General features: G+C 33.1%; 2 protein-coding genes across 2 annotated transcripts; one reads left to right on the plus strand and one right to left on the minus strand.

The window, feature by feature from the left end:
- The first annotated feature begins 6,170 nt into the window (after nucleotides 1-6,170).
- On the plus strand, nucleotides 6,171-15,562 carry LOC145625442 (beta-amyrin synthase 1-like). Its single transcript, XM_081678484.1, has 16 exons — nucleotides 6,171-6,378; nucleotides 6,463-6,648; nucleotides 6,982-7,071; nucleotides 7,336-7,533; nucleotides 8,093-8,177; nucleotides 8,307-8,473; nucleotides 9,746-9,937; nucleotides 11,638-11,874; nucleotides 12,642-12,764; nucleotides 12,860-12,958; nucleotides 13,341-13,397; nucleotides 13,594-13,640; nucleotides 13,766-13,909; nucleotides 14,142-14,319; nucleotides 14,642-14,716; nucleotides 15,425-15,562. The coding sequence occupies exons 1-16, from the start codon at nucleotides 6,178-6,180 to the stop codon at nucleotides 15,560-15,562; spliced, it is 2,217 nt and encodes a 738-aa protein (XP_081534610.1). The 5' UTR covers nucleotides 6,171-6,177.
- A 2,654-nt stretch (nucleotides 15,563-18,216) lies between these two features.
- Nucleotides 18,217-21,848, minus strand: LOC145624315 (beta-amyrin 28-monooxygenase CYP716A378-like). The gene is made up of 4 exons (XM_081677320.1): nucleotides 21,409-21,848; nucleotides 20,565-21,076; nucleotides 18,758-18,945; nucleotides 18,217-18,603 (listed from the first exon to the last, which is right to left on the minus strand). Exons 1-4 carry the CDS (start codon nucleotides 21,846-21,848, stop codon nucleotides 18,292-18,294), a joined length of 1,452 nt encoding a protein of 483 aa, XP_081533446.1. The 3' UTR covers nucleotides 18,217-18,291.
- Between the last annotated feature and the right edge of the window lie 5,118 nt (nucleotides 21,849-26,966).

Here is a 26,966-nt window from a genome sequence, read left to right on the forward strand (position 1 = left end):
TCTGAAGTTACGGAGGCATTCTCTGAAGAAGATGACGAGGCCGACTCGTCATCAGAGCTCTCATCAGAGCTAGGGGACCGCCGAATGGTGCCAGCGGGGTCCTCCCCTAGACTCTCTTCCGGCGCCTGTCCAGAAGGCCCGGGTTGATATTCTTCATCCGCCTCCCCCAGGATTCCATCACTGGGAGTTCCACTAGATGTGGGCGAATGGTAAAAGGTGGGGGTTGGAGGAAGGTAGGAAGGGCTGTCAGGGTGTTCCGACAGCTCACTTCGAGGCACTCTTATTGAGCCGTCTGAATAAACAGTCGACCCGTCCGAATGGTAGAAAACTCCATCGGAGCTACACTGCCTTGCTGTTCTTTTGGTCCTGGCCATAGTGTCCATCACAGACACGGAAACGGTCGGATTCGGAGAAGTTCGCAAAGCAGGGTCTTTGGACAAGCATTCGGCACTGCTAGTTCTAGATTCAGCCGTCCCCGGTGACCGGCTGATCACTATCCTACGCCGTGCCGCATGCAATTGGGGAGCCATTTTTTCGAAAACAAAGAAAAAATGAAGAGTAAAAAGAAAATACAGGCGTTACCTTTAGAAGAAGGGAGAAAGACACCTGGTTGACTAAAGAACGGTCGGACTGTTGGCCGAGTGTCGGATGCTTGAAAAACGCTTAGGGAATTTTGAGATTCTTTAAGTCAAAAAGTCCAAGATTCTCCAGAGATTCGCCAAGGTGTGAATCCAAGGGGGGGGGGGGGGGGTCAAACCTTACTATTTATAGGGGGGTAAAACCCTAATTTTTTCCCTCCAGTAATTTTTGAATCTGACCACTCAGATACTGACACCTATCACAGGAGTCACGTACAATGCACGTGACCCCTGTGAGGGGCAAATGATTTGGGTATTTTATACCCGGCCAGGTGGCCCAATCAGAAAGTGCCACGTGTCCTCTGTATAGATGCCATTTGGCCCTATGGAATGATGACACGTGGAGGGTGGACTTTTCTCCGTCCTACGTGGACTGAAGGTCCAGCAAAGACCATTCAGGTGGCGACACGTGTCACACAAAAAGTGCTTCAAAATCCTTTGGGCACAGTGACACATGTCACTCAGGCATTGGCCCTGAGATGGCAGCCTTCTAAGGCCCAAATCCCGAGGCGCCGCAAAACGGCGTGACCTAATTCCTAGGTCACCTGATCCTAGGAAGGCACACTTTTTAAAAGGACCCTATAAATAGGGACATTATGTCATTTATGACAGAGAGAGAATTTTTGACACGCATTACGAGACAATACGTCACTTACCACAGAACTGTCGTTTTCAAGGAACACACATCACTTTACCTGAGCTTGGAATCCAAGCAGATAACTTTACTTCCGCACGTTTTATTTCCGAACGTTTACTGACTTAATCTTCGGAGGCGGACCACCGACCATCCGGCGGCTCGTTTGCTTTGCAGGTACAGGCATCCTCAGTTGAATCCAGTTTCAGTGTTGTAACTCTCCCGAGGGACAAAAACCCCCGAAACAATACATATCAAAGACATCAGGTGGGGGGAAAAATAGTTTTCTTTCTCCCCCTTCTTGACTCTAGTTCTTCCAATGGTAGCAATTCTGTCTGCTACAAGATTATAACTTCTTCTAGCATGAAAAATGGTGATTGTCCAATTTCTATTGAGAAGAGATGTCGCATCCCTTATGATATTTCCAAGATCATTGTCTAAAAAAGCTTCTGGATTCTTGAGCATTTTAGAAAGACCATCCGCATCTATCTCCAACTCAAGAAGCTCAATCTTCCTTTTCCATGCAATCAGCAACCCTTCCCTAACTGCAAGCAACTCAGATGCAGCAGCAGAAACAACATTGAAGCTAACTGCAAAGCCCTCTTGCCAAAGACCTTTCTGGCATCTTATGACACCATCTCCCCCTGCATTCTCCAAGTTCAGCCATGAACCATCTGAGTTCAACTTATAGAAACCTCTATGAGGTGGAGCCCAAATCCTATTCATAGCAGTGCTCGAAGAAGCAGCAGAATCAACATTGCCCTGCTTTAATTTCAAACACCCAATATAGTCAACTTGGAACCTATGAAAAGTAGATTTGATGAAAAGCATTTCAAACACCCAAATCCTGATTTTGATGTTGCTATTAGCTGAACTAATCAAAGCTTTAATGGACCATTAAATCATGTGAAACCTATTGTAAAAGTTAGGGCATGTTTTCTTCATCTTAATTTCAGTTCAGTTCAATTCAACTCCATTCAGTTTAGTTCAGTTCAATTCAGCTCCTAATTTCCTTCTCTCATAAACAGTTCATTTCAACTCTATTCAGTTCCGTTCAGTTCAGCTCCATTCAGTTCAGTTCAGTAAATCAGAACATGCCATTACTTGTTTGGTTAACGTAGAAAGTGAAAATTCTCATGAATTTCTAATATATGAGAATTAAATTCCATAATTAGATTCATGTGAGTTTTTTTAAAGGTATTTATTTAGTAATGATAGACATAAATTTCCATAGGAATTTAACCACGGGGTAATGGGAATGGAATAAACAAAGGGAATGAAAGGGAATGGAATGAACAAAGGGAATGAAAGGGAATGGAATGAAACCCTTTCTATGTAGTATGTTCACTACTACAAAATATGCAATAGAGAACGTCTGAAATAGGCAATATAGAACGCCTTAGAGGCGTCCTTCAAGTGGGATGCCTTATAAAGTAAATAAGACGCCTATTTGAGGCGCTCTATATTCAATACAATACATAACACCTATCCAAGATAGGCGTTTCCAATTGTATCCACTAAAAGATAAAAAAAACCAGGCAAAGAGAATGCCCATCTCATATTAGGCGTTCTATAATCATATGAAAATAGAACGCCTGTCCCAGTTAACGGTCCTCTTTTCTTCGTTTTTTTTCTTAAAAAAAAAATAATTAGAAAATATTTAAATAATTTTCAGTACATTATTTATCGTATTTACATTTGCTATTCTGTAAAAATAGGCTAAATCAAACAAAATGATACGTATTCAAAATTTATAACTCATACTCGTATTATAATCTTTCGTATAATACAATTCTACTTAAAAAAAATTAATACAATAATTGAACTTCTCAATACTCTGTATAATGGAGAAGAATGCGATAAAAAATTAAAAAAAAAGTTCGAATCAAATAAGTCGGCTATTCTTGCTTCCATTGATGAATCTGCATCAAAAGGAAAACAAAATTATCGATAATTCAGGATAAAAAAATTTAGTACTACTCGTAAATAACTATTCAGTTACGGATCTTCATAAAAAAATAATTAAGAAGAAAAGCAATTTAATTTTTTTTTGAAAAAGACAGTATGCAAAAACCTAATTATTTCCCCCAAAAACTCAAACATTGAACCCAGGCCAAAACCAAAGTAATACTCCTTAAAATTAATTTGATTAAAACAAATTAAACATCTATGGATTAAATAGAAACTATATTAGATCGAAAATAAGAAGAAAAAAAAAAGAAATTTTCGTTAATACAAGCTAGAGATGAGAAATAAACATTAGAAAATCAGAGAAGAAATCGCAAGACGAAAGATGCATCGCTTCCATTGACAAAATCGGAGCCAAAGGTGGTCTGAAATCGACCCTGGCGATAAGAGAGTTTGGTGAAGAACGGTGGTGAAGGAGATAGTCTGAATCTTAAAAACTAAGAGAAGAAGGAAAAAGAAGTTATGGAGAATTATTTTTGGTTCAAGCTTAAAAAATAATTGAAATGGGTGAAGGTGGGTTTATGGGAGTTTATCAATTTTGTTTGTGGGAGAAGATGGAGATCGTGGGTTCTAAAGGGAAAAAATGGAGGGCTGAGATTTAGAAGGCTAATGAAGAGGCGCACAAAGAGAATAAATGGGTTTAGGTCGGTTAGATTCATTTTTAAACTAAAGAGGCGCTAGAACGTTTCTCTAATAGAGGCGTTTTGTTTGACTCTTCTTACAAAACTGTGACCATTCCTAGGTGTTCTATATTATGAAGTTAGATTTTTCGTATATTTTTTTATTATGTGATAAATAAAAAAAAAAAATTGTTGTTAAAGAGAGGTGTTCTGTATAATTTAGTTTATAAAACCGTCCTCCAACAAAGGCATTTTATATAATTCTATAGAACGCCTACCCAACTTGATAGTTTTGTATTAAGTGTCACTTTTTCCACTTTTTGTGGTAGTGGTTGTTTGTTTTACAAAACAAAGGAATCACCACCAGTCCACCACCACCACCACACAACCCCTCTTCCCCAGCCATTCCACCAGCCACCACCTCACTGACCCTTGCCGCCCAATTTCGCACCTCCCCCACCCCCTCGCCGCCCATTTTCACATCTTCCCACCCCTCGCCGCCCCATATCATACCTCCCCCACCCATTGTCGCTAGATATCGCACCTCCCCCACCACTCGTCGCTCGATTTCGCATCTCCCCCACCCCCTCGCCGCCCGATTTTGCATCTTCCCACCATCGCCGCTCGATTTCGCATCTCCCCCACCCCCTCGCCGCTCGATTTCGCTGGCTTGTTTGGGTTTGCGTGGCGGAATCTTGGGCGGCAAATCGATTCGGTTTGTGTGGCTGACTTGGGTGGGGGGATGATTTTCTAGGGTTTCAGCGAGGGGAGGGGGAGGCGCAACGGATTCCAGCGAGGGGATGGGGAGGCGCAACGGATTCCGGCAAGGGGGAGGTGCGACGCATTCCGGCGAGGGGAGGGGGAGGTGTGACGAGTTCCGGCGAGGTGCCTTGGCGGTGGGCGTGACTGGGTAAGGTAGCGGTTGGTGGTGTAGTGGTGGCTGGGGAAAAGGGAATGCCAAAGTCTAGGGGGGTGGGGAATCAATATAGAAGGATTTTGGGTAAACTCAAAAATGAAAATGGGTAAAGGGAATGAAAAAAATGGCAAACAAACAACAACAAAGGGAATGATCCATCTTCATTCCCTTTCTCTTTGATTATTAACCCCAACCAAACGGCCTCTAAAAGTATATTGGAAGAATAAATTTATATGGGGTTTGTAAAAAAGTAGAGAGAGAAAGTATTAAAAGTACATGAAAATACAAAATTTTATATGAGGAAGCTAATTTTACGCAAATATTGTTGTAAATTGCTGGGTATTTAAATGCAAATGAGTCGATAATTTTGAGACTAAAATCAGGCCAAAAGACTGTTGGGGATGGAGGGAGTACTAATTAAATAAACTATTCCATCCGTCCCATAATTACAGGCAAATATATTAGTTTGGGTATCCTAAAATGTTTGTCCGATTACTAAAAATAACACCCAATCATTACTTACTTTTTACCTTTTCTATACAAAATAAACACATACCTAAAAATCATTAATTACCTTTTTTTTCCATAAAAAATACACACATACCTAAAAAATCATTATTCGTACTTAATTTTTAACTTTTCCATACAATATTCTCTACTTTTTATTATCCCTATACAACATTCTTTACTTTTTATCTTTTTAATACAATATTCCTCTACTTTTCCATCCTCCTTTAAACTGTATTTTTTTAGTGTTATTTTCCTGTAATTATGGGATAGAGAGAGTACTCCGTATATACTTTGTACTCTGTATATATTAACCACAATCTCTCTCTCATTAATTTTTTTTAATTTATTTATAATATGTAATTCCTTAACAAACCAACACAATATTCTACTACCTCCGTTGCATATGATTTGCAACGATACTACCTCCGTTACATATTATTTGCAACAGAGGTAGTAAAATGTTTATCTCAACAACCTAAATTCCGCACGTGTGAAATTGTTGCATGTTAAAAAATAGAGGACGTATCCGTAATATGTATGCATGACTAATAAGGAACATGAAGAGAGAAAAGTTCAAATAAAGGTACATGGGGCCAAAGGAAGAGAAGTATAATTATATAACATTAAATGTTTTTTTTTTTTTTTTTTTTTTTTTTTTTGACAGATCATTAAATGTTTTTAAAAAGAAAAATGCATCACTTTTAAAAATTGGCCTACCATAGAAAGTGTGAGTAATTTTACTACAAAAGCTAAGTTGCCTAGCTAGCTATTGTCACAATTCATGTCCAAACTTATAATTTCTCTCCTCTCTTTCGAGATTGAGCTCATACATGTAGTATCATTTTGTTTAAAGTTACACAATATCTAATCACGTATAAAAATTTTCATAAAATGTGGAGGCTGAAGATAGCACAAGGGGCAAATGAGCCTTACTTGTACAGTACCAACAACTTTATGGGGCGCCAAACTTGGGAGTTTGATCCCAACTATGGCACCCCCGAAGAGAGAGAGGAGGTTGAAAAAATTCGCAGTAACTTTTATGAAAAACGCTTTCAAATTAAGGCTTGTGGTGATCTCATTTGGCGCCATCAGGTTTGATTTAATTTTTACTAATGAACATTATTGCAAAATATTAGGCCACATATATGTATATAACATTAATTGAATAACATTCAGTTCCTACGTGAGAAAAACTTCAAGCAAACAATACCTCAAGTGAAGGTGGAGGATGGGGAGGAGATCACACTCGAAGCCGCCTCAACGACGATGAAGAGAGCTGCGCGTTACCTTATAGCTTTGCAAGCTGAGGATGGCCATTGGCCTGCTGATACTGCTTTTCCTCTATTTTACATCCCTCCTTTGGTTAGTTGTACGTCTTTCTTTAATAATTTTTGAAAAATTCTAAGCCTTTAAAAGTTTGATTATTCTTAGAACTCTAATAAAGTTTGTTCCTATTAAACTAAAAGAATTTATTCTTGCATACACGTAAGTATATAATTAATTATGAGAGAATATGAGAATATTTGTTGTGTCTTTTTCATTGATTAAATGTTGATATATATACAAAGTATTCTAGGTTACGCTAGGTTAAACTAAGAACCTAAAATATACACTAAGTAATACTATACAAATTATAAAATTATTTACATAATCTTTCAAATTCTCTTTAACATACTTAACTTTATTTTGCTGTAGGTATTTTGCTTATACGTAACAGGACATCTAAATTCTATTATCTCAGCTCAACACCGAACAGAAATTTTTCGTACCATTTACAATCATCAGGTGATCATTCTTGACTTAATTGTACAACCTCTGTTAATTATTATGTGCAACTTTGGGGTATTATTTGTGAATTGTGAGATATAAAGTATTTTAAAGTTGCACATAATAATTAACGGAGGTAGTATTCATGATCAAACTTATACTGCCAAGCGTGCTAGCTAGTCAAAGAGTTAGCTAGAATTGTTATAGAACATTTATCGGAAATGTTGGAACAAGAAAAATATATGCTCATATTATATAACAAGATTATTGTTGTTATGGCAGAATGAAGATGGAGGTTGGGGATTTCATTGTGAAGGACCTAGCACAATGTTTTGTACTGTGCTCAATTACATTTGTTTGCGGATGCTTGGTGTAGGACCTGATGAAGGTGATCACAACGCATGCCCTAGAGCTCGCAAATGGATCCTTGACCATGGCAGCGCTACACTTATTCCTTCCTGGGGGAAAACTTGGCTATGTGTAAGTCCTGATGAAAAAAAGGAGTTTTAGAGGTAGACCATAAAATTAGATTTAACAGTATATTATTACATGCTGAAATTCATTATAGAGGCTAAGCCGTGAAGGGAACTCAAGGTTATTAAAATCGGGATTCTACATTGAATCGGAAGGGCCTCTAAAATTAAATCGTAGAAGGTCATTAAAGTTGTAAGATTCTATGGATATGCAATATCAAGATGTCACATCCAAATTTAATTGAAAATATTTAAATTTAAGTTTAAAACCTAATTATTAATAAAAAAATAGTTGTTTATCCACATACAAAGCAACCAATAATTGACAATAAATAATGTTGTACGCATGTTTTGAACTTGTAAGGTGTTCGCTAGTTAAGAGAAATATGTAGAATCGAGTAGAATCGTAAATCAAATCGTATGATATACGTAAATCGTAAGATTCTAAGATTTAAATCGGAATTTTAATAACAACGAGGGAACTTATTTAACTTTAGAATTATAATCCTACTAAATGATCAAGATTAAGAATATTTAATTTCTCTTAGATTTGTGTATTCTTTCAGATACTTGGTCTATATGATTGGTCTGGATGTAACCCAATGCAACCCGAGTTATTTCTTCTTCCAACCTTTCTTCCAATGCATATAGGTCGGTTTACATACAATAATTTTTTTTTTAAAATTTATTTACTGATATTTATTTTTTCTGAAATTAATGAATCACTTATATAACACTTTCAAATTACATACTTAAGACTATAATATGATTTATATGTAGGTAAAATGTGGTGCTACACTCGAATGGTGCTAATGCCAATGTCATACTTATATGGAAAAAGGTTTGTGGGTCCAATAACACCACTAATTAAGCAACTTAAAAAAGAACTCTACAACGAACCCTTTGACCAAATTAATTGGAGGAAAGCTCGTCATTCTTGTGCTGCGGTAAGATCCTCCTATATTTTAATTAAAGTATTTATGTGCCCTATTTATTTGCAACAATGTGGCTTACCTACTCTTTAATCAAAGGGGTGATTCATAGCTCGTGTTTATAACGAAGTAAAAAGTTTACAATTTGGCCTGGGTAAGAAAAATATAAGCTTAGAGAAGAACCCTTTCTACTAAACACAAACCTAAATAATATGTCGCGTAAGATCTTGTTTCATTTATTCTTATGCTTTGTTTTAATGCACACATTTAAGTACATTTATCTTTATCACGTGGCATACTCCGTATTAATTAGTATTAATGAATATGCTAGCTTGTAGCCTTGTATGCGATTGATGACAATCAACAATAATAAAGAGCGAAAACAAGTAAACAACAAAGACAAGGAAGATGAATTATCGTGAGAACTCAGTGTCAGGAGTAAATCCATCAATCCACAATAAAGTAATTTGATGATGATGATTACAAGCTCTCAAACAACCATGAAAGTTCACACCTCTTCTAATTCTCTCTCTTAAACCCTAAGAAGATGAACTAATACAAGTTGCTTTTCTTTCTCTATAATTATCATATCATACCCTAATTAATGATATAACATGAATATATATACGAAGTATTGTGCAAGGCATATTAAATAATCCTACGCTCATTAAGCATCCATGTCCTTTAATTGCAAATCGGGTAAAACATGGCCAAGTGGATTTGGGCGAACCCACCCTGCTTTGTTCGGGCCCCTCATCTTTATTTGTATTTTCAATTTTTAACTCCTTATACATAACCCTCACTTACGGAGTAATATTCTATATTGATTGGATCCAAAAAACTAGTTCAAAAATTTAATACTACCTCCGGTTCAAATTACTCGCAACTTTGGGGTATTATTTGAGAGATATAAAATATTCCAAAGTTGCAAATAATTTGGACCGAAAGTAGTAATACTCGTACAGTTACTTCGTACGCAGTATATTAGTTATAATTCCAAGACCAGTAGCTATTCAGTAGTGATATAAAACCTTGATAATTAATATATCCTTTGTTTATTTTTAATTGCATCGTTTTGTATGCTAAACTATTCACATGCACCCTATATTGACTAACCTTTGGTGATTCATAATTAATATTAACACGTGTGATTTTGTTACATTATTTGTTTAAATTTGTGCTTTAATTTCATACTTCATTTAATTGCAATTATATAAACATGGAAGTAAAATCAGTTTGTTGCAGTACCAATTGGATATTTAATTAAATGATGATGACCATACGCAGGAAGATCTCTTTTACCCTCACCCGTTGATTCAAGATTTGATTTGGGACACATTACATTACTTTGTGGAGCCTTTCTTTACTCGGTGGCCCCTAAACCAGTTAGTTCGAAAGAAAGCTTTGGAGGTTACTATGAAGCACATTCATTACGAAGACGAAAACAGTAATTACATAACACTTGCATGTGTGGAAAAGGTAATACTAGTATTTTAAAAAATTTGCTATCGTAGAAGTGCCAATTCGGGTCATCATCAAGACATCAATTAGGTTAGGTTTAAGTTAGGTCTAGTTGGGTGCGTGCCCGGGTGGAGTAATTTTGAATTTTAGTACATCTTGTTAAATGGTTGTACTTATCCAGATCATATTATATTCCAGATTGGGATATATTTCGTGTTTGGTAGGTTTGTTTGACTTGTTTCAAAATTAGTCAGTTTTTAAAACCTTTGCTCTAAGCTATATATATACTTCTTCCATCCGTTCTTTTTTTTTTTTTTTTTTTTCGTTGGTACGTTTCTTTTATCGCATTCACCTATACACAAGTTAAATGATTAATATATCTAATTATCAACAAGTAAAATTATTATATAAAAAAAGGTTGATGTTAATAATATACTCTGTATACTGAGCCTGGTGGAATAATTCATTTAACCTAGGTCGGTAGATTTAAACAAGATCACGTATAACAATGTTTCATCATAGCTATAAATCACAAATGTTAGGCAAAGAAAAATTTATGAATAATTTCTTAAAAAAAGCGTGTCAACTAAAAAAGAACGGCGTAAGTATTGTTTTTCAATTTCTTCAGTCTATAGAAACACTCTTAGATTTTCAAAAAGTGACATTAACAGGATTCATCATCAATTGCTCCGTATTTGTTCTTGATTTATAGTCAAACATGTCTAGCTTGGAGTGAGATATAGCACGCACAAGCCACGTGCCTACGTACCCATAAGGCGAATTTTTTTGAAAATTCTTTTACTTAAAAGGCAAAAGCTAATAAGGGCTCTCGGAGCATTAGATAAGAGAATTAAAGTGCAAACATTAGAGTAAAATTAACATTAATTACAGCGAACGACGCGTGATTTTGTCATGAATTCCTAACTTAATACCATTTCAACCAATATAATTTATCCTTATCTAACGCCCCGGGACGCTCGTTAGCAAGATCCATACTTAAATTGCATGTACAGAGTACTTTGTACTACTTTTTCAGTCCCATAATTTTGCGCCGGTATTATTTTAGGTGTCCCAAGATGTTGTGTCTATTTCTAAAAATAATTGCGCATAATTATAACTCCATTCACTTTTTATCTTTCCTATACAAAATACACGTATACCCAAAAAATATTACTTATTTTTTATATTTTTCATACAATATTCTCTACTCCCTCCGTCCCTAAATTACATTCATTCTTTCTATTTTTAGTATTCCAAAATTACATTCCTCCTTTCTATTTTTGGTAAGTGTTTTTTAGTAAATCAACTCTCTTTTTCTGTTTTATATTTAATGTTTTCTCACTCATCCTTACCTAATCTCACTCATAATCCTTGTGCCAAATTACAATGAATATGATTGGTTAAAAATTTTCAATTAGGAGTATGTGATTGGTCCTTTTTTTTTTTGCAAAGGATTGATGACATGTCATGAGTAATAACTAATATATCTATGTACTTCCCATTGCATTATCTAATTATTGTAATTTGTTTTATTCTTCCCTCCTTAATTCCCGTGTAAATTTCCAAAGAGGTATGTAATTTAGGGACGGAGGGAATATTTATCTTTCCAATAGAATATTCCTCTATTTCCACCATTTTTCTTAATTACCATATTTCTTGAGAAATAGGCAATAAATAATGGAACGAAGGAAGTACCTAATAGAGTGATTTTTGTATAGGTGCTATGTATGTTGGCATGTTGGGTGGAAAATCCCGAAGGAGATGATTTCAAGAAACATCTTGCTAGAATTTCGGATTATATATGGATATCCGAGGATGGATTAAAAGTGCAGGGTATTGGGAGCCAACAATGGGATTGTGGACTATCTGTCCAAGCATTGTTAGCTTCAAGTCTGGGTCTTGACGAAATTGGACCTGCTTTAAACAAAGCTCACTTCTACATCAAAGAGTCACAGGTACGGTGTTACACATTTTCTTAAACGTGACTAATGATAATTTTTCTTCACCTTATTCTTACAAATTTACCATATTTATATACACATGACGCGTACGTTTAGTTCAATTCAGTTCAGCCTCAATCAATTCCATTTAGTTTAGTTATTTTCAATAAATCGGAACAAGTCCTTAGTCTCAACGTATATTTTAACGTATGGTGTAAATTACCAAACCAAAATTGTGCTTTATTTATTAATTTATGAAAAATTAGTGGTCAATATAAATATGTAGTACGATTATGTTGGAAAGTAAAAAAATAAAAACAATGTATCTATTGTGATTTGTGAAACATATTGTAATTTGTGATTTATATGTGGGGCCTTGTTAGATTCAATTTGATTAAGTTTATCAATATGATTACCAAAATTTATTTATCAAGTGGCAAAATTGTAAATAAATCAACAACTTTTTATTAAATATGGGTCCCACTGTTATTGATATATTTACAAAAATGTCAGGTTGACTGGGTAATTATGTTATTTTATTTACCATTTTGCCATTTGATAAACAAATTTGTTTATCAAATTGATTAATTGGGGTTTCCTCAAATCATAATATCAACTTTTATATATTTTTTACTAAATTAAAATTATACTCCGTAATATAAATATTAATGATACAATATATGCATTGACAAGCGTGGAAATCAAATTATTATAATAAAAAATTAAAATAACACAATAAAAAAAAGGGTATGTGCTCTATACTGAACAATCTTAAATTGTAGATAAAGAAAAATCCATCTGGAGACTTCAAAAGTATGTATCGTCACATCTCGAAGGGAGCTTGGGGATTCTCTGCTCCAGATCATGGTTGGCAAGTTTCTGATTGCACTGCTGAAGCTCTTAAGGTAGTCCTTTATCTTTTCATTAATGCAATTGTACCTTTTTAATTTGTTAATTATATAGTTTCCTCTAATTTTCTATTTGTATTTGTTATATCAAGTGTTGCTTAATCTTATCAACGATGCCCCCTGAAATTGTTGGAGAAAAGATGGACACTAAGCATATTTTTGATTCCGTCAATTTCTTGCTTTCTTTACAGGTACGCTATATGTAGTGTTCACATGCATGTACTCTTTTCGTGTTTTAACAAGTGTTTAATAAGTGTTACACATACTAAATGTGACCGTGTTTTAATAAGTGTTACACTATTTTTTTTTAGCAAAAAAAACTACATTTTAATATTATATCTCTCTCATTTCATGGTCCCCACCTAAATTCGTTACTAAATTTTTTTTTAATTTTATTATTATTATTTATTTTCTCTCACATTCATTAATTTTCAATAAATCATTAATCCTACTATCTGAAGGTATTACTTACACAAATACACTTTATACATGAACACGGAAATACTCATACTAGTATAATACTACATATTTAACAATATTCTTAATTACCACTCCTTGATTATATTATTGCAGAGTAAAAATGGAGGGCTTACTGCCTGGGAGCCAGCAAGAGGTTACAAATGGTTGGAAGTGAGTAAATAATTTCCATATTGTTAACAAAATTATATTAAATAGGTTAAAATTATCTTGAAAACAAAATGATTATTATTTTATACGGAGTATAAGATAAGATAAAACGACTACTACAAATGATATTTTAGACGATTGGAGTATGTTTTTAACGCAATCTCTAAATATGAACTTATGTTCTTTTGTACCATTTCAGGTTATTAACTCAACAGATTTCTTTGCCAATGTTATCGTTGAGCACGAGTGAGTGTTCAAATTTAAGTGTAAATTAATGTTCAGAAATTCAACATTTGTTATTATTTTTTTGAATGGCTAGCAATATGTACATATATAAGAAGATTGTACGTGATGCACATTATATATTATAGGTACGTAGAGTGTACGAGTTCGGTAATACAAGCTCTAGTATTGTTCAAGAAGTTATATCCAAGCCATAGGAAGAAAGAGATTGAAACTCTAATCACAAAAGCTGTTGAATACCTTGAGAACTCTCAATTTTCTGATGGATCTTGGTATGTAGCTACATTTATATTATTATGTGTATTACATAAAATTGATTAATGTAGTCAATTATAATTTGAATGTTGACAAGGCAAAAATAAAAGGGTTGTGTATACGTCCTAGTTCCTACCAAGATAAAATGCACCCTTACTAAATCTAAACCGAATTACCTATATTTAGATAACGAAATTATTATTTATATAAGATATAACATTACATTGATCGATATAATACTGAGTGTAGGTACGGAAATTGGGGAATTTGCTTCACGTATGGGACATTTTTTGCTCTTAAAGGGCTAGCCGTGACAGGAAAGACATACGATAATTGTGCAGCCATTAGAAAGGGTGTTGAATTTCTTCTCGCAACACAAATGGAGGATGGTGGCTGGGGTGAGAGCTACCTTTCATGTCACAAGGAGGTAATTTAGTTAATAACTTCTTGTTATGAGAAACAAAAACTTATCATGAAGTATTAACAAGAGACAACATTACATGTTTTAATGAGATTATTTATCCTAACTTTCTTTTTCTTTAAATTCAGTATTTTACTAAATTTTAGTCCTTTAGCATTTTGCATACTTGTTGAAATACTACCTCCGTTACATATTATTTGCAACGATTTGACATAAAATAGAGAGGGAAAATGTCTAATTGTTACACATAATATATAACGGAGATAGTATATATTTATACAATTATACTTAATCAACTTATGTATTGCTCTCATGGATATAACAAAAGAAACTTGTGCCACTTCCAAAATCCAATTTGGTCCAAACTGCGTGGGCTTTGATGGGTCTACTCCATGGTGGGCAGGTACATTCTAACTTATAGATTTATATTTCCTTTGCTTTTTGAAGTGCTCCACTTTGAAGTTTTTACAATCTACATATCAATGCAAGATTTTGATCAGCGACATCTTTAATAATCAATAACTATAAATTATAAAATGTAAATATTTGAAATCATAGTTTGAAACGATTCTAACAAATATCCACATAACCATATTTAATTAATCTTATGTATAAAGCACAAATATTAGTCAAAGAGGGGGAAGTTCACATTTTGTTCTCGTTTTCTTACAAATTTTGATCTTTTTATGATTTTAAAAAATAAATAAATAAAGATTAAAGGTCTTCAATTGACAAATACCTAGTTAAAGTGATTAGAGGAAAATAAGATTTAAAAAAGGAGTATTTAAAAATAAGTAAATTTACTAATGGGCCCTTGATAATGCAAATATTAATGGGTTTTATCTATTTATCTTTGAGTGGAAGAGCCATTATTATTTATTGCAATTTCAAAGTCCAATTCTTAAAAATCTACATACACCCAAGTGGTGCAAGGTGTACCCAAGTTTGTTTGTTTGTTTTTTTTTTTTTTTTTTCACCCTACGATTCATTGAGCAATGTTCATCAAAATAAGCAAAATATAGCCTTAGATACACTTTGCACCCGAGTGTATATAAAATTGTCTTCGACTCTTACTGAATTTTAATTTATATATTTATTAAATCCTAATCAGGCAAATAGGGACCTTAGACCTCTACACCGTGCAACAAAACTTTTGATCAATTCACAGCTAGAAAATGGTGATTTTCCTCATCAGGTAATTAATTCTTCTCCCAAAACATATACTTGTATATTTAATTGCTCCTACTAATTAATTTATCCCACTAATTTATTTACCAATAAGTTTCATTTAGGTGACTTTATTCTCTTTTAATCAACATAATTTGTCAAATCCCACCACATTTTCTCTAATTTCATCAATTTATGGATGATAAACTATTTTCACTATCTTCGTGTAAATCGTGTTTAAATTTAATCAACGATAATACCTCTACAAAACATGCTTAGCTTGTCCATGAAAAATGAATTGCGTAGTATTTGGATATAGAAAAAGTAACACTGCATTTAATTCCAATGATTTCTATTTTGAAAGTTAAATTGATTTTGTTTTTCATTTGTTGTGTATCGTCAAAAATAGGAAATTACGGGAACGTCCTTGAAGACATGCATATTAAATTATCCATTGTACAGGAATTATTTCTCATTGTGGGCACTTGCTGAATATATCAAGATTGTTCCATTACCTTCAACCAACTCTGTTTAATTATATTTTTATTTATTTCCTAGAATGCCCTTCTTTATTAATTTATGTACTTATTGTTTCAATTAATCTTTGGGATGAAGAATATATGTTATATTCACTTCTAAATATGAAATAAAATGGCAGAGTTTTTTAGTTGACATTATTACTTGATGCAATGTATAACATTATTAACATAGTTTCTCCTATCTCATGATCAAATATGTAAATCAAATAGTTATATGAATTGATACACGTTGTTTGGGTGTCAAAATGGCTTTTATTTTGATCCTGAAAGACTTTGGCGTCATTGGGCTTCTGATGGCTTAACTATTAAGGCCTTAGTCAAATCAGCTTAACAATGCCCAACATGGCCCACGTATTATCTATTAGCTCAATGCTTTAGGCCCATCATTTGTACCTACGCCAAAGGATTTTTTTTTTCTTTTTTTCCCTTTTTTGGTTGAAAACCCTAAAGGATTATAAATTATAATCATATACGAGTACGAAGTATAAATTAGGCATTCAAAGACACTCCACAAAGAATTCAATTCTATTACTCCGTAGCATTTAGGAAATTTTGTGTAGAACTACCTTAAAGATAGATCATTTTGTAAATAACTACCCGTTTTCAAAAATAATATTGTTTAGAACTACCCGTAAGATCGCAAAAGTTTGTCTAACACAACCCATTAACGGTTTCCGTCCAATTGAGCCGTTTGTGGGGCCCACTTTTACGGATTCCCACCCAAACAACTCCCCTCCTCAACTGTCTCTCTCTTATTTATACTTTCCCTCCATTTTCACTCCTCTTCTTTTACCTTTCACCATTCACCATCTTAAACTAACCTAAGTAAAACTCTAAATTCATCCCCATTTTGGAAAATCAACAAGGCCTATAACCCTTTTCTTTGTTGTCTTTATCTTTTCTCTTCATCTTCTTGTTGCTTTGGGTAATTACATGTCAGAGGGTGAAACTATAAATGGTTAAAGGAAAGGGCAAAGTAAATGCTGAAAAATACTAAACGAAAACAAGGATGAACGAGGTAAAATGTAGTAATTAATGTGAAATTCGTGGCTTTTGAATTATAAATTGTTGAACATGTGGAAAACCCTAATTATTATTGCTCAAATTAGAACCCTAAATTTTTAATTAACGAAATAAGCAAAACCGCTTATTCAATTCAAGCCATAAACCCTAGAAGTTAAAATCCCCAAACTGAATTGAAGCCCTAAACCCTGAATTGAATCCCTAATTATGTTAATTGAAGTAAATTAAAAACTCTAAACCAATTAAATATACCAAGAATTGAAACAATAGCTTAAAACATCTGCTAATTTAGTGATAAATTGTGTTGAATTTAGATTTTTGGATGAATTTAGAGGGAAAGTAATGAAGGATGAGAGAATTGAGTGGGAAACCGTAGGAGTGGGTCCCACTAACGACTCAATTGGACGGAAACAGTTTATGGGTAGTGCTAGACAAACATTTGTCATCTTATGGGAAGTTTTAAACAATATTTTTTAAAATAGGTAGTTGTTGACAAATCAGCATATCTTTAGGGTAGTTTTACACAAAATTCCCTAGTATTTATCGTATTTCTCTCCCTCCCTCCGTCCGAATCCTATTCCTCTTCATTATATGAGTAATAGATTTTAGAAATAGACTTCTAACAAAGGGATGGAGGGAATATCTGTCATATTTTGTCCCCGAGCTAAATTAAGCATCAAGAGGTTGTATTGAACACACCCCCGAGGTCAGCTAACTTGCTTATTTGTGTAGGTGCTCAGCCCATCAAACACAAGCCTACTAATCAAGGTTTTTTTTTCCCACTCTAGCTAGAACCTTATTCAAGGTGATCGTTTTCACATATAAACACATATACTTTTATATTGGTGGCCGATCAACTGCCAATGTATCACGCAATCTCAATTTTTTTTTTGAAACACGCCATCTCAATTTTGGAACTACCTTTCTCACCCAAACAACCGTTTATCATAGATTATGTTGCTCCTATATACTTCTATGTTTCGCTCTGGCCAAACCTTTAAACTACTCCCTCCTTCACTTTATTAGAAGGCCAGTTTCTAATATTTATTACTCACATAATAAAAAGAAATAGACTTCTAATTTAGAGATGTAAGGAGTATAATATAGGGTAATACGAAGGGCAATACTAAACATACGAAGGGCAATACTAAACATACAAAGGATACTTGTTAAATTAAATAAAATTTATACTTTATTTAGATCAAGAGTTTAAAAATAGTATGAGGAGAATCCCCGAATCCTAATCAAATTAAGCAACCGTGGTTTGAGGATGTGGGAAAAGGCGGACGGGAAGGCCGTGCTCCGGAATAGGCATGGGATTAACAATAACTTTCTCAGTAGGAAGCACTTTTTCCCATTTAAACCTCTTGACAATATGGTACATGAACACCAATATCTCTAGCCTTGCATACTCTTTTCCTGGGCACATTCTTGGTCCCCCTCCAAAGGGTACGAATGTGTATGGTGCTGGCCCGGACCCATCGAACCTCGATGGGTCGAATTTCGTTGGTTCCGGGAAACATTCTGGGTTCAAATGTGTTGTATTTGCACTCCAATATAGCTGCAAATATGTACATTTATACATGTTAAATAACCTTTAGTTTAGTACAAGGGTCAAAATTGTGAAACATGCATGATTTAAAGTTAAACCTGGTCAAACTGACCTGACTTGAATAGAACTCGAAATAAATGATAAGAAGTCATAGTGAAATTACCTTCCAGCCCTTGGGAATTTGGAATCCGTTGTACATAAAGTCGGAAATGGCTTCTCTAAAACCACCTTGGAGTGGAGGAGCCAAACGCATCACTTCACATGCCACATTCCATGAGTATTTCATCTTTTGTATGTCCTCCCAATTTAGAAGCTCCCCTGGTTTTTTTGAATTTGCTATCTCCATTTGCTCTGCATAGTAAAATTCCAACCACCATTAGATAATAATCAAATCATTAATCTTCTACAAGATCCTCTAAATTTTACGTTTGTTCATTGTTAAATTAATGATGCATGCAACAACTTGATATGTAAATAGGGGTTGTTCTCATCATATTATTTTCAGATCAGTTCAATTCAGTTCAGTTTGGGTCTAATAAGTTAAATTCAGTTCATTTCATTTCAGTTAAGCTCTAATGGTGTTTCTTACTATTCCTTCCTAATCTATCCTTTTTATGGTAATCTATTACTTTGGTGATCAACATCTAAAAACTTTAATAATAATATTAATAGTACAATATTATAAAAATCAAAATCATGTTATATAGGATTTTGATAAAATCTTTAACGAAAACTACACAACTTTTGTTGCCGACTGACCATAATGACATGTTGCATTATTATAATTCTCCTATAAAGATTATAGCATGATGTCATTATCGTCCCTAGACAACACAAGTAGTACCAAGACTACCAACTACCGAGTGTGTGCGATTTTAACGAGCGTTGAGAGTAATACGAGTAATGAAGAAAGGACAAAATCAATATTATTACTATAAGAGTATAAGTTGATAAGACCATAAATCATCAACGAGGAGTAAATGCCACAATTTTCAAGAAATATTTTAATATACCTCTAGTCAACTAAATTATTGGTTTTGGTTTAGCAAGATGGCCAGGATCCATGTAATTGGGTTTCTTGATTAATTTATGTTTGGTGAAAAGGTGAAAATTATAACTGATTGCGTTAGCTGATTTTAACTAATTTATAATTAATTTGACTAACTGATGACAATTGTATTGTATTAATTGATTGTATAGAGTGTTTAGTAAATAACTTAGTTTCGAGAACTTATTTTTTAAAACAATTTCTAAAAACTTTTAGTATGCAAAATGAAACATTAAAATATTTCATTGTGGTAGATTTTTGAGTTAAATGAGGCTATAATTGTCATCTCACCTTAAATACTTGGATAAACTAATGAATAAACTCTTGCATACATCTTACTAAAAATGTAAGATGTATGCAAGATCTTATTTGTATTTTTCGTTAAATAAGCTCTTTCAATCATCTAATATTAGTCAAATAAGCTAATTTTGTCCCAATTCAACAAGCTTTTTTTTTTTTTTTTTCCTCTCTTTTTTTTAAATGGATTTAAGACTTACCAAAGTATTACTTATAGATGAAGAAATGATTAGCCTTTTTATAACTTTCTATTTTCTTTTTATTCAGTCACACATTCATTAGTCTTTTACATTTTTAAATTTTTCTATATAACTTTGTTAAAATTATTTCCTTATATATAAAATTAAAATGAATAGATTTTTCACTCCAAAATTGATTTTGATATTCTCATTGTAAAACACTAACTCTAACCTTCAATCATAGGAGATATGCCTGGAGTGAAAAAAAATCATTTCATCTAATTTAATACGGGAAAATCGAATTTATTAACTAGCAAAACGACGAATTTATAACAAGTTACTATACATTAATCCTAGAACTAATTCATGTTTAAGCAAATTAAAGTACAAGTAAAAAAATAAAACCATGCACATAATTAAATCAATTGAGGTTATTAATTAGTTACCTTTGTAAACACCTTCATAGATGTGAGGAAGTTCAGCAAGAAACTTGACAATAAAGGTACAAGAAGCACTAGCAGTATCATGTCCACCAATAAGAAGTCCCAAAATTTTATTAGCAATATCCATTTCATTCATAAACTTCCCATCATCAGTAGAAGTTAACAACATATGAGATAGAATATCTTGTGTAGGTGAAGCTTTGCCATCTGCTAAGTCTAATTTCCTTTGCTTGATAATTGCTCTCAACTCTTTCCTTACGATTTCAGAAGATTTGATCCCTTTGTGGAACGGTGTCCCGGGGAGATCTATTGGGATGGATATGATCCCTGCGGCTATCTCATTGAAGGGGTCCGCGAACTTGGCTACATGGACCGGGTCCTCAATGCTCAAGAAGAGCCTACAAGCCACCCAAAAGGTGTATCGCTTAGCTAATGGGAACACTTCTACCTTGTCCTTGCCCTCCCACCCGGACTCCATGTGCCTGGTGGCTATGGTGTCCATGATGGGTATGTACCTATACAAGGTAATAAAATCATACATCAGGTAAATACGTACAGTTTTAAACTTTTAATTGAGATGGTTCATTTTAAAAAGTTTGAAGATCGACTTTAAATGTTGTTACCTCACTTCCACCAAAAATAATAAAACATATCAAAGAAATAGAATTTTCACTATGCACGTATATTACTATATCTATGTACATACATATCATATTGTTAAACCATTGATCTAATTAGGTTGATTTAATCCATCATTATGAAAAAATCACATTTAGATGAGGGTGAAAATAATTGAAGTCATACATAGTAATAAATACACATAATGGTACGTATATGCATCACGTACCTTTGTAAAGATTCGGGCTTAAGGAAAAGAGGGATAAGCTTCCGCATAGTCCTAGCTTCTTCTATGGAGGAATGTTGGGTGGCAGCAGGAAAGATCTTGTCAACTGATTTAGGCCACCAAGCTTGTACTAACTTGTTCTCGTTCGAGTACAAGAATTTGTTACCTGTCGCGCCACATAAAATTGCAACCTTTTCACCAAAGATGGAAGTCTTGAACACTTGGCTAGGTTTGTACTTTTTAAGTCTATCAAAGATGAACTTCTCTGGGTATCCCTTCCAACCGGTAGAGAAAAACTCTAGGGATTCGCCCACCACGGGCCATCCCATCGATCCTGGGGGTAGCTTGTACCCCCAGGTCGAATAATGCCTATAGAATAGATAGAGAAAAGGTAGAGATAAGGAGGAAATAAGGGCTATGCTAGCCAAGAAGAAGAGCTCCATGGTTTTTTTTTTTTTTTTGGTGGTGGATGCTAATTTAGAGTTAATTTTCACTAATACTTAGAAGGTTGTGTCTATTTATATATTGATAGAGTGTGTGGTGGGATGATATGGGATTTGGGAAAAATACAATATTATAAAACCATATTACAATTAACATTATTCATGTGTCTACATGTATGCTGATTTTATTTTATTTTATATATATGTATATATATATTTTGGGTACAAAAGTAAGATAGTGAAAATTTTACTCTATTTAATGCGAAGTGTATCTTCCCATGTTGCCCGCTTAATCTTTGTCTAAAAAAAAAACAAGCAAAAAACACGTAGTAAGTGTACACTTTTCCTAACAAATTATGTTTTATTTAATGTTATTATTGATCATTCAACGGTTAATCAGATAAATCAATTCCTTTTGAAATCAATATATGTAAAAACTGGTTACATCCCGATAACTACATCCAATTTTCTATGTAGTTGATAAAAAATGAGTAGTCTTCTCTCAAATTAAAAAAAATAAAGGTTGTTAAGAAAGATTAATGACCTACTAGACAAATATACCGATATTCATCAAGTAAGAATTTACGCAACCTAAGTTAAATTAATAATTACAAAATAGCCAAGGTTACGGAAAGTAGTGGTAGACTGGTAGTAATAAATTAAAGCGAAAGATCCATAAAAATATTCGTTAGTATTGAAAAACATAAATTCAATTATAAATGTTTGATTGATTGCATATAATATTCTCAAATTAAAATATTAGTTATTTGATGAATAAATGAAAAATAAGGCAAAGCAGATTTGATGATCCCAGACTTCCCACGAGGTGCTCGTGGTTAGTAGCTTGAGCAAACATTTATTTTGTCTAGTTGCAAAATTGAGTGATGAACGTCATTGTTCTTAGCATTATTTTTCACACAGTAGCATTAGCAAACATTTTTGTCCTCGTGGTTAATTAGTACTTGGTAACAATAGCATTATTAGAAAACATTTTTCACAAGGTTTCGAATGTTGCGATTAAAAAAATGGAGGAAGTAATATGATGTGTTGTTCTCTGTTCGTTATTAGTTGACACATTTTTAAAAAATTTAATTATTTTCACTATCTTTTGTGATTCAAAATTATGGTGAACCATATAGACAAGTGAGATCTTGTAAGAATCTTGTCAATGTATACTTTTATAAATATATATACCATTTTTTATTATTATTATTATTTTTTAACAAATACTGGTATTAGAGATATGAATGTTGAACTTGTGTATTGATAAACAGAATAAAAGAAATGTGTTAACTAAAAAATATTGGAAAGACGTAGTATAGTACTCCATATAAAGTAATACAATACTTTTATAATACCAATTTTTGTTTTTAAGGACCGGTTGGTATTTTACAAACATTTTACAATATGCTTCCCTTTTTTTTTTTTTTTTTTTTTTTTTGTTGTAAAATCATCAATTTGATAAAACACTTAATTAGTTTTAGGACCCTCCCTTCAAAAAAAAATAATTTTGGAAGGTGGGTTAAATGAACTAAATTATTATGTAAGTGGGATTTGTTGGAAAATTACAATTTAAAAGAAAAAAAATAGTGGGATAATAGTTTTTTTTTTTTTACTTTCTTCAGTTTCTTAACATCTGCTCACTTTTCGATTTTATTTGTTTTTGTAAATTCTACACCGTACATACTTTTACTTTGTATTATGAAAATATTTTATTATTATTTTTTTAATCAATAGCAGGTTTACAACTCTATTTTGTGTGACCTTATCATATTAAATACTTCGTAAATATCTTACTCTCTATTTATTTCCTCTTTAAAGCAAAAGTAGTCACATGCTTTCTACTTTTCCTTGCTTTCAATAGCAATCGTAACTACGGGCCTGTTCTAATTTACTGAAGTGAGTTGAACTGAATTGTTTATGAGAGAAGCACATTAGGAACAGAATTGAACTGAATTGAATTGAATTGAATTGAATGTAAGAAAAGAAATAAAAATCAATTTAGAAAAATGATGCATTAAAAACTTAAAAAATAAAATATGTAAGTTTAAATAAGAAAATAAAATAGTTGTCATAAAATAAATAAATAAGAAAAAAAAAATAATATGAAAAAGGAGGGGTGTGAAAATGCAAAATGTTCCACGTGAGCCTCGAGCACAACTCTGCACAAGAGTCTATAATGGATTTTTTGGTCAATGAAGAGAAGTCAATGAACATCTTAAAATACTCCGTACTGATTAAGAGCATCATATTAGTTTGAGACTAATTAAGCAATTAGCTATCAATCCAATCATTGACTTATTTTTTCTTTTTCTGTTTTTTTTTTTTTCATACGCAAAATCTCGTGTACACCCGATTCTAGAATCTTATGAGCATTGGATCACAAACCAAACCTACTTTGTAAAAATGTTATATTAGTATGTATAATCAACTAGCTTTTAGCCTTTTACCCCAAACGATGCCTTGATTTTTGTAATATAATAAAAAAAAAATAATAAAATAAAGTGAAATGTATTGGTGGTTTTATAGAAAAAAATATTACGAAGTATTTGTTAATCTTTGCAAATATTATTGAACATTAAAATTATTTATTTAATAATTAGTTTTGCTTTATTTGTTAAAATAATGTTTATTCTTTAGTTGTCATAAAAAAATTAAAATTAAAAAAAAAATCCTTCAAATAAACATATATTGTGGTTAAAACTTAAAAGAAAAAACCAAAATTTTACTATATATTTTTGGATCACATATTTTAAATACGTAGTAACATAACCTATATAAATTATAAATGAGTAACTTGTCAAAAAAAAATTTGTAATTGTATTGTTGCATGTTAAAATATACACATATATGTTATAACTAGCAAACATTAGTGATCGGTAAACGCATGACATGACGCCACATGATTTGTCAAGCGATGGAGACACGTGGCGAGATTACAATTCTTGCCATTAAATTTTAATAATATTCTAGGTTTTGGGCCCGGATAATGCCCCAGGTTATTACATGGGGTGGATCATTAATATACATTGTAATTTATGTCTCAATTTTCTTGTAATTAAATTTATTGCTCAAATTGTCACTTGCTACATATAAATATTTTGCATTCAAATAATAGCATAAAAATCACATAGCTTGGTGGTAAGCGAGTTAGTTCTAAAATTAGAGGTTTTGTGTTCAAATCTTGTGGAAATAATTTTTTTTTTTTTAATTATAAGTGCAATGAAAAACAAATGAAAGGGAGAGCCGCGTGCCGTAATGAGTAGTTGAGTTGGTGACGTGACGTAGTAAGAGGGTTTACGTGACACATAGACGTTTTTAAGAACGCCTTTTAGTGTATAGATTAGCATAGATATTGATTTTGATACGGAGTATTTTAATTAGGCAAAAGCTAATGAGCGCCCCCGGGACGTTAGATAAGAGAATTAGAGTGCAAATATTAGAGTAAAATTAACATCAATTACACCGAATGACGCGTAATTTTGTCATGAATTCCTAACTTTATACCATTTCAACCAATATAATTTATCCTTATCTAATGCCCCAGGACACTCGTTGGCAAGATTGTTTTAATTATACAGTATTTACTTTGTGTAAATAAATCTGAATTTGAGTGAACCTTTTTTTTCCAACAGCCCATAGCAAGGTCAAACCATCTAATGGATTTGTCTAATTTCATGGCAATAATTCCAAGGTTGTTTATTTATGGATGTTGCTAACGAACGTTCCCAGAGCGTTGGAAAAACATATAAAATCTTACCTATAGTATTATTAATTTGGGAAAGTATGACAAAATCACGCGTTGATCGGTGTAATTAATGTTAGTTTTAATTTAATCTTTCTACTTTTAACTAGTTTATCCAACGCCCCCGGACATTCATTAGCATTTTCCTCTTATTTGTAAAAAATTGAAAATTAATTAGCTTCATTTAGACATTCGACATTCATATGAAGGAAAACTCAATCATTTAAATTGATACCCGAGCAGGCAAGAATCTTACTTTGATGCAAACAATCACATAAACAAATAATATTCGATTAGCAGTGGAAATTGAACATCCAACCAAATTATTAAAAGCGAGATTTTCACACTTCGATTGTGTTTGGCTAAAAGATAATCATTTTTTTTTCTTCTAATTTAATGAAAATCAATAAAGGACACTTGGAAGTTGGAACCCCAAAGAGGAGAGGGAGGATTTGGGTGAGAAGGAAAGGCAAGGATATTGGATGAAGGCATAGGCATTTCTTATTTACAAAGGAAAACATTTTGTATTTACGAAACTCGTTTTTCAACTTTTTACAAACCAAACAAAGGAAAATACGAAATTATTTTCATGGAAAATGATTTTCTTCCCATTTCATTATATTGTGAGAAGGCCAGACAATACGAATATCACAGAGAAAAACACAATTCTACATACGTTTTCGTTTTTTTTATCTTCGATAATGTAAGTAAAAAAAAAAAACTTTACAGTATAGTTACAGAGGCTGAAATTCAACTTCTTTTAGACATATGAATCCTCATGCAAAAATTTTACAAAACTCTTATTTCGTAGAAGTTGGCAAAACTATTAATAGAATGCAAAAAAAAGGAAAACTGTGGTCTTTTTATTCAAAGGTTGGCCATTCTTCTCGGCCTCAATATAGCTCATATCCCAGATTCTTCTCCTCCCAACATACCAAAACCCGAAATGCACAGCTCATATCCCAGTTTCTTCTTCCACAACGCCCCAAAACCCGAAATCAACCGCCAAGTTCACACTTCGTAAAGCCAACAGAGACATCACCACCCTATCTCTCCCCTCTAAACACCTCCATAAACCCTCCAAAACCTCCCCTATTATAATTTTATTTTCGTTATGTTTATCAACCTTCGAAACCACCCCTCCTATTTTTGGCATTACATTTGTGTATCCTCTGCGTAATCTCTATGAAAGACGAAGGGGAAAGAGATTGAAGATGAAGATAGAACATGAAAGACGATAAAACTAACGAATAAAAACCAAATTTAGCCGTCAACCTTTCAACCTCTGGCGTGAAAGGAAATATATTACAAACGGCATTACTATCTATCTACCTTCACGTAAAATACATAAATATATATTCCTAAAACTGCTG

Source organism: Chenopodium album, chromosome 3 (genome assembly GCF_948465745.1).
Source record: "Chenopodium album chromosome 3, dcCheAlbu1.1, whole genome shotgun sequence".
Taxonomy (NCBI): domain Eukaryota; kingdom Viridiplantae; phylum Streptophyta; class Magnoliopsida; order Caryophyllales; family Amaranthaceae; genus Chenopodium; species Chenopodium album.

Bases quoted from the DNA above. Each gene is read 5' to 3' on its own strand.
- LOC145625442 (XM_081678484.1), top strand. From the start codon at position 6,178: ATGTGGAGGCTGAAGATAGCACAAGGGGCAAATGAGCCTTACTTGTAC. The intron at 8,474-9,745 runs GTAAGATCCTCC...GACCATACGCAG, and splicing joins CTCGTCATTCTTGTGCTGCG to GAAGATCTCTTTTACCCTCA. The intron at 13,641-13,765 runs GTGAGTGTTCAA...TATATATTATAG, and splicing joins AATGTTATCGTTGAGCACGA to GTACGTAGAGTGTACGAGTT.
- LOC145624315 (XM_081677320.1), bottom strand. From the start codon at position 21,848: ATGGAGCTCTTCTTCTTGGCTAGCATAGCCCTTATTTCCTCCTTATCT. The intron at 18,946-20,564 runs GTAACTAATTAA...TTTACTATGCAG, and splicing joins CTATGAAGGTGTTTACAAAG to AGCAAATGGAGATAGCAAAT. The intron at 18,604-18,757 runs GTAATTTCACTA...ACATATTTGCAG, and splicing joins AAATTCCCAAGGGCTGGAAG to CTATATTGGAGTGCAAATAC.